This window comes from Mobula hypostoma, chromosome X1 (genome assembly GCF_963921235.1).
Source record: "Mobula hypostoma chromosome X1, sMobHyp1.1, whole genome shotgun sequence".
In the NCBI taxonomy this organism is placed as follows: Eukaryota; Metazoa; Chordata; class Chondrichthyes; order Myliobatiformes; family Myliobatidae; genus Mobula; species Mobula hypostoma.
Genome location: NC_086128.1, coordinates 5,034,396 through 5,042,470, shown reverse-complemented (window position 1 = coordinate 5,042,470; position 8,075 = coordinate 5,034,396). Strand labels below are relative to the sequence as shown.

The following is an 8,075-nucleotide window of genomic DNA, read 5'->3' as shown; positions in this document are numbered from 1 at the left end:
GACATGGATTGAAAATTGGCTGGCTGACAGAAAACAAAGAGTAGCGATTAATGGGTCCCTTTCGGAATGGCAGGCGGTGACCAGTGGGGTACCACAGGGTTCAGTGCTGGGACCGCAGCTGTTTACAATATATATTAATGATTTAGATGAGGGAATTAAAAGTAACATTGGCAAATTTGCCAATGACACAAAGCTGGGTGGCAGTGTGAAATGTGAGGAGGATGTTATGACTTGGACAGGCTAGGTGAGTGGGCAGATGCAGTTTAATGTGGATAAATGTAAGGTTATCCACTTTGGTGGTAAGAAGGGGAAGGCAGGTTATTATCTAAATGGAGTCAAGTCAGGAAAAGGGGAAGCACAACGAGATCTAGGTGTTCTTGTACATCAGTCACTGAAAGCAAGCATGCAAGTACAGCAGGCAGTGAAGAAAGCTAATGGCATGCTGGCCTTCATAACAACGGGAATTGAGTACAAGAGCAAAGAGGTCCTTCTGCAGCTGTACAGGGCCCTGGTGAGACCACACCTGGAGTACTGTGCGCAGTTTTGGTCTCCAAATTTGAGGAAGGACATTCTTGCTATTGAGGGAGTGCAGCGTAGGTTCACAAGGTTAATTCCCGGGATGGTGGGACTGTCATATATTGAAAGATTGGAGCGACTGGGCTTGTATACTCTGGAATTTAGAAGGATGAGAGGGGATCTTATTGAAACATATAAGATTATTAAGGGATTGGACACGCTACAGGCAGGAAGCATGTTTCCGCTGATGGGTGAGTCCAGAACCAGAGGCCGCAGTTTAAGAATTAGGGGTAGGCCATTTAGAACGGAGTTGAGGAAAAACTTTTTCACCCAGAGAGTGGTGGATATATGGAATGCTCTGCCCCAGAAGGCTGTGGAGGCCAAGTCTCTGGATGCTTTCAAAAAAGAGATGGATAGAGTTCTTAAAGATAGCGGAATCAAAGGTTATGGGGATAAGGCAGGAACTGGATGATCAGCCATGATCACAGTGAATGGCGGTGCTGGCTCGAAGGGCCGAATAGCCTACTCCTGCAACTATTGTCTGTCAAACTATGTTACATCTTGCACAACCTCTGAGGTGAAAGTTCTAGCTATCAATTCAATGGCAGTGAAAATGTTAAATTACGTAATAAAAGGACCTTTAAACAACTTTTCACGTTTCCTCAACCGATTTTTAAACACTCCCTCTGTGTAGGTGGATTATAACCAGGTAGAGAAGACACATGAGATGTTAGAATATGAAGCGATAAACAATCTGAAGGAGCTCAGTGGGTCCAGCAGGTTGTGTATGGTCAGATATTGTTGGCTTTACACTAGGCACATTTTACTACCTTCCTCCAGTATTGATCTCCTTCACAAGAACACAGAGTCACTGTGTTATGGCTAATCATTAAATATTGAACCCTATGCCCCTGCAAGGGGGGATGAATTTCCTACATCAGCCTCATATCCCTTATTTTACTAATAGCTAAAAACCATTCAGTCTGTCTTGCTGTATTCAGCAACTGAGCCTCCATATATCCTGTCTGTCAGCCTTTCACGTTGACACTCTAACCACCGCTAAGTGCAGCGATAATATTTAACCTGACAAAGCTCCAAATGCCTTCCAGTGAGATCACATCAAATTTTTCTGAACTTAGGAATGTATAGACTCTTTCTGCTTAATGTTTCCATATTGGACAGATCTCCACATCTCAAGAATCAGATTTGCTGAAAAAGGTCTTCGTCTGGAAGCTGCGTATGAATTGGCTTCTTTAAATGTCTTATCTTCAAAAAAATTGGAGATCCCTTGAACACAAGAAAATCTGCAGATGCTGGAAATCTAAAGCAACACACCCAAAATGCTGGAGGAACTCAGCAGGCCAGGCAGCATCGATGGAAAAGAGTAAACAGTCAATGTTTCAGGCTGAGACCCATCATCAATTCTGCTGAGTTCCTCTGAGGTTTTGTGCGTGTTAATTGAACAGCTTAACATTTAAAAAAGCAATGCTGAATCATTAAATGATAACATTTCCATTCTTTATTTTTGCAGAAAAGTTGATGTACATAAGCTGTTTACCTGCACAATAAGCTCCAATAAATTTCATTGGTATGAATATACATTCATGTTACAGCAGTAGGGTACCAGATAGAACCAGCACATGGAAAAGAGAATGTGAAGCTGCAATTCCTGAACACCTATTTTTATATATTTACAGAGCTAGTATTTAAATGGAAAAATCTCACTACGCTCTACACCAGGGGCTCCCAAACGTTTTTTAAACACCATGGATGCCTACCATTAACTGAGGAGTTGGGAAGCCCTGCTCTACACAGTGAGGAGGGAAGGGGTGGGGGATGTAGACTTGGCATCAGAAGGCAAAGAGTTGAAAGTAAACACTGAACTTCAGTGCAGACGAGGGAATGTGGGGGGGGGGTGGGATGGGGAACATAACTGGGAAGTTAGCCAAGGAAAACCTGAAGGCACCTACAAACTACAGACCTCACAAGGTTCTAAGGAACTGAGAGGGAGTCACAGAGGCAAAATAATTTTACACAAGTGGCCCAAAGGACCATGACTGAGGAAACATCCAGCATTACTGGAGGGTGGAGAATGGGGGTATAGGTACCGCATTCCGGCTGAGGAAGCTTACTTAAACTTGAAAACAGAGATAGCGACCTTGTATTTGTTTCTGCAGGGAGCGTCAAGAGGAGTGGGAAGTGGTGGGTGGCCAAGTGGACTCTGAACTGCTTCAAGGAAGGGGGCCCACATGGGGATTGTATGAAAAATTCATCTCTGCTCAAAACAGATATTTATCACATTTGGTGTTTTAATGCCAGACGTTAATTTCAGTATATTAAGACAGCAAAATTTTAAGCTTTAATTCTTGTTGGGTGCCCAGCACCATAGCTAAAGGTTTTAAAAAGTCTGACACCTACAACCCTTTTAAGAGCAGAGGCTGGAAATATCAGTACATTCAAAACCAGCAGTTTCAGAGTTAATGCTATAAAACTACATTATCCTTAAAATAACAAACCCAGATCCATAGTTTGCTTCCATATAAACTCATTTTAAATAATATACATAAATTTGAGTTTCTTTCTAAAAGCTATTCACTGTGCTCAAAATCGTCGGCTCTGAAAGAATTCAGTGAGCAGAGGTTAGCATTAAATAAAGAAAATTAGCAGAAGCAATCTACAGGTTATTGAAAACATACCTTTGAGCCTTAAGGGATTTTAGAGTGAGTATAAAATTAATCCTGAGAAATGTGTCTCAATGTTACTTGCTTGAAAAGCAACCTGTCTCAGTAACATTCAAAGTTTATTGCAAAAAATGATGGATAAAAGTTTCGCACATCATGTATCAACTCTATAAAATAACAAGTTCAGGAAGTTACTGCACAAATCCTTAACCATATGCCAACATGGCTCACAAAACCAAATTGAACATGGGCAGCAAAGGCAGCTCTCACTGAAATTAATACAAAGTGTTCTAACAAATTTCTTTTATGCTATTAAGGATTTTATTTTCTCTTGTTTACCATTTAATCTCTCCATTTCATTGGCGTAATCTTTATTAAAGATAATAGATTTTTAGTAGTAAAGAAATTACTCGAGTTATCAATCTTTCAAATTTTTAATGTGCCTGGGAATTGCCAGTCAATAGGAATACAGCACTTCATACTTTTGAAAGGAGTGGGGGAGGTTTCAAGTGGAATATTTCTTGGGAAAGAGGATGAAAACATAATTCAACTTCCCACCTTTAATCCTATTAGAATGATGGATGCAAACCATCTTCAATAGGTGTGGTGGAACTTGTACCTAGGACAGTAACTCATCGCAAGGTCAAGTTGACTCTTGTTTCTGGTCAGTGCTTTGTGAAGTACCATTCTGTATGGACTCCTGTAATGTAAAAATATCAGCGTATGAGGTAGCAATGTGTGTCTGCATCCCCATAGAGAGTTCAGAACAATGAACATCAACAGTGCAAGTTGGGTCCGCAGACCTCACATTACAGGAACCATCCTGAGATTGTCTAGTGCTGCCTAGGAAACTACCAGATGCAGGACGAGAGAAATAGCTGAGTGAGATCTTGTGATACATTTCTCAGGGTATAGATTAGAACTGAACTGCCAGCTCTTGAGCCTCATCTAGTGGCAGTCACTGCATTGCCTCTGTCAGTTTGTGTTTGTGACTAGTATCAAAATGCATTCTAAGAAGCTTCTGCTGCTGAAAATCAGAAATAAAAACAAAATGCTGAAAACTCTCAGCTATTCTGATATAGATTGGCTAATCTGTTGTGAGTCATCCATCTCCCTATTTGCTCAGATTCTGCACCCTCCCCCCCCACCCCTTACTCACCGGGCATGTCCTACAGCCTTATGCTTTACAAATTGTTATATTTCATTGTGTTATCACTGTAACTGCCCTCGCTTCATCATGATGTTCATTTTCTTTCTCTCTCCAAATACCCAAAGCCCATGGACTAGATGTCCTCAACAATTTATCCCCATTGCAACCTGGCCTCACCCCATCTGAAATATTCTGTTGTCCTATTGATCCCCCACTCCTTACACTAAAACTAACTTCTTTTCTCTCTTTTCCAGTTCTGACAAAGGATTGCTAATTCAAACCATTGAGTATGTTTCTCTGTTTGCACATGCTGCCTGGCCTGCTGAGTGTTTGAGCATTTTCTGATTTTATTTCAGATTACTTAAAAAAAAACAGCCCTTCAACACTGCCCCGTAGCCCCTGATTTAATCACAGGACAATTTACAAAGACAAATTAACCTACCAACCGAATGTCTTTGGACCGTGTGAGGGAGCCAGAGCACCCAAAGGAAACCCACGTGGTCGTGACCAGAACATACAAACTCCTTACAGGTAGCATTGGAAATTGAAACTGGGTCACCTGTGCTGTAAGGTGCTGTGCTAACTACTATGCTACCATGCCACTCTACATTGAAAGTTGGCAACTGGGAATTAAATACTCCTGAATTAAACAGGATGCTCTTTAAAGTTCCAGCCATCAGCTAAAGAATTCCCATGGAATTATGTAAATTGCTTTAAATCTCCCTCCCTAGTCACTCTTGGATACCTTCAAAGAATTGGAATGATAACAACTATCACCAGTGACTCTGCTCAGTGTTGCTAATGTAGAGGCTCAGATGTTGGGGATTTGGGGTACCAAGCTAAGTGTTCCATCTCCATTTCACTGCCAGCCTTTTAGAATTTATTTACCCTATCCATCCATACAGCTGACAAATGCTGGCTCTGCTTGTAATGGTTAAAAGACTGGTAGCTCACTTTGGGAAAAAATCATAAGCTATAAAAACTGAGAATGAAACACAAGATAACAAAGTATCTCTTGCATTACTTTTTTCTTGTAGACAGCAGTGATGTTAAACTTTGAATTCAGTTTACTAGCTATGTCATTTTCCTCCTTGCTAGATGGCCTTTCACCTCATGATACAAACCCATGAATCCAGCACCAAATGACTGTGTTGTTTTTACTTCAGTCCCACTTGCCTGTGGTCACTGTCTAGAATTGTGCTTCAGTGAAGGTTGCAGCTACTCTGTGTTTTGCATGGTGTAGAAGATCAAAGCTGCTCTCTATCCTGCCCTGTCTACAACACTCAGTACCCCACAACAGTCCATGAACTTACTTCACCAGAGCTGGCTTAGAACCATCCTGAAAGCATCTGATCAAGGTACCTCCTACAGTAAAGATGACTCTGCAGAAGAGCTCTTGCATGCAATTGACTTAAAATATAGATTCAAGCCAGTACACATTCTTATTTACAGGCTCAAATGTTTATACCACACATTGTACATCTGCTGTGTATGCTTGACACCATTTCCACAACAGAGAAGTCTTTGAATTAAAAATATAAAACTTCTGCTATCTGATTCTTTTGGAAACTTTTTTAAATCTATGTCTTTTGATTTTCCTGCTAATAGAAAAATATTCACTACATCAAAACATTCTGAATTTCTTCTATTAAATCACTCTGGCATATATATCAATAAAGTATGACTATGACTATATACCTTTTCCATTTAAGACCACTTTCTCTCTGACCCTGCTCATTTTTCTCTAGGTTGTGTCCTCATCCTTTTGGATTCTTGGTTGTAACTTTCTCTCATCTGTGTACTGGCAAAGGAAGACAAATTTTTGGATGATATGGATGTACACATTAGTGACCGGTTACTAGTGCAGTGAGGTAGCAGTGTCTTCTTCTGCAGCTCACTTTCACAATGGAAGTGAACGTGGGATGTACTCCAAGTACTTGCACAGCCATTGCAAAGTTGCACATTTGATGAAAACACTATAGAATAAAACTTTATCCTTTAACCCAATGACACCTCACCAGTAACCCCTCCAATCCACCACTGTTTGGTAGTAATACTCCATTAGTAATATTCAAAGAGAATGGTTGGTATATGCTCCTCACTGGAAATATAAAGTCAATTAGCCTTTATGAACTTTGTTAGATGCAGATCAAGACTTGATTTCTGATTGACATTACTGGAAGTGAGCTGCACTAGGATTTAATAATAATATGGAATGTAGGACTGTGGAATTATACCATTTGTTATTCCAGTTGATCCTTTTCCAGGACCTCAAGGATGGGATTCCTCAATCCAAAACTCTTTTCCTGCTATCTAAAACCACTGTTCATTTACTTGACCTCAACATTCCTACAAGTGATTTAGCCCTTTTTTAATGATTCCATCTTTGAAGACCAAAATTCTTGCAGATAAACTGGAGTTAAGTAAACACACTTTTCCTTGCTCACCGTATTGGCTGTCTCAGTATCACCCAGTGCCTATTCTGAATTTGTACATATTCACCTATTGTCAATTATTTTCTCACCTGAGTAAACTTGCTTCTTTGGTTTAAGGCTCAGAAGAGGATGAGTATTTAGGTTACTGCAAGACTCCTGAACAGACATCCACACTTGTAATCCGTCACTAGTTAACTATCTAAATCATCAGCACTGCAAAACCTGCTCCATATTTGTGTTCCAGCCACTCGTATCTTAACTTGGCCTCCAGTGTTTACTTTGTCTCATTGTAATTGTGTTTTGTGTTAATTATGCATATTGACAAAAGTAAAGTCTCAATAAGCAGAAAGGAAACTTCATGAACACACATCAGTTTTTCCACAGTATCATCATTACTGCCATCAGATGACAAATAAAGATATCTTGAGCAAGAGAGAGAGAAGCACATGTTAAAGTGTGCGTGTCGATTCATTACAAGCACTTCGTGTCAGGTTAAGTTCCAGGAGGCACCATGAAGTGTAGAATGAAAAAGTGCAGAGAAAGCTATCCAGAAGATTCTCCCGGTGGACGTTGAAGGATGGCATCTCTTCCCGAATCCAGAAACAAGGAATGACTTTTTTTTTAATTAAAAGAGGACTGCTGGACAGGCAGAGATATCCAACAGAAGGAAAGTTGTATTTACATGGGAGTAGGGCCATAACTTCTTCCATTTGGTGTTTGACCAGCTTTGAAATATTTCTTTCCTGAGCTTGTCTTGAAGTTGAGATTGGTCATGCCCTGAAGTACAGTCTTCTATTCACCTGTGGCCATGTTTGCTGGATTCAGTGCATGCTGATACCTGTCTTAATATATACCCATGCATGCACCCACACCTACACACACACACACCCACACACACAAAGGCACTACTGCCCCATTCATACTATTGCTCATCTAATACCCGCAAACTCCTGGCTTTCATTGAAAAGATGCTGGTACTGGTTAAGGATGTACTCTACAATTTGGTTCTGATAGACCATGTGGACTGTGATGTTTCCACTCTCCGTTTCAGGTTTCAGAAGCGTGGGACCAAACACAATTGCCATACTTTGAGAGCTCATCCGATTTTGGCTGCGGCAATCTATCACTCTAGAAAAGAAAAGGAGAGATATTGAAATAGGGAAATTTAGGAACCACATCATGCATCTGCTGATTTTCATACAACATAATAAAATTAAAGTTTCAATTTTCTGTAAGGCAGCTTCATATTAAATTAGGCCCCACCCAAAAAACAGTAAATAAATCATAAAGCAA

At 40.3% G+C, this 8,075-nt stretch overlaps 1 protein-coding gene across 7 annotated transcripts in view; it reads right to left on the bottom strand.

Moving 5' to 3' along the window:
• Positions 1-2,032: 2,032 nt before the first annotated feature.
• Positions 2,033-8,075, bottom strand: part of LOC134340352 (rho GTPase-activating protein 27-like) — a 280,428-nt gene continuing 274,385 nt past the window's right edge. For all 7 annotated transcript variants that reach the window (XM_063037495.1, XM_063037492.1, XM_063037496.1 and 4 more), the window contains one exon: positions 2,033-7,910. In XM_063037495.1, coding sequence (XP_062893565.1) covers positions 7,712-7,910 — 199 coding nt within the window. In that variant the 3' untranslated portion in view covers positions 2,033-7,711. The remainder of the gene's footprint in view (positions 7,911-8,075) is intronic.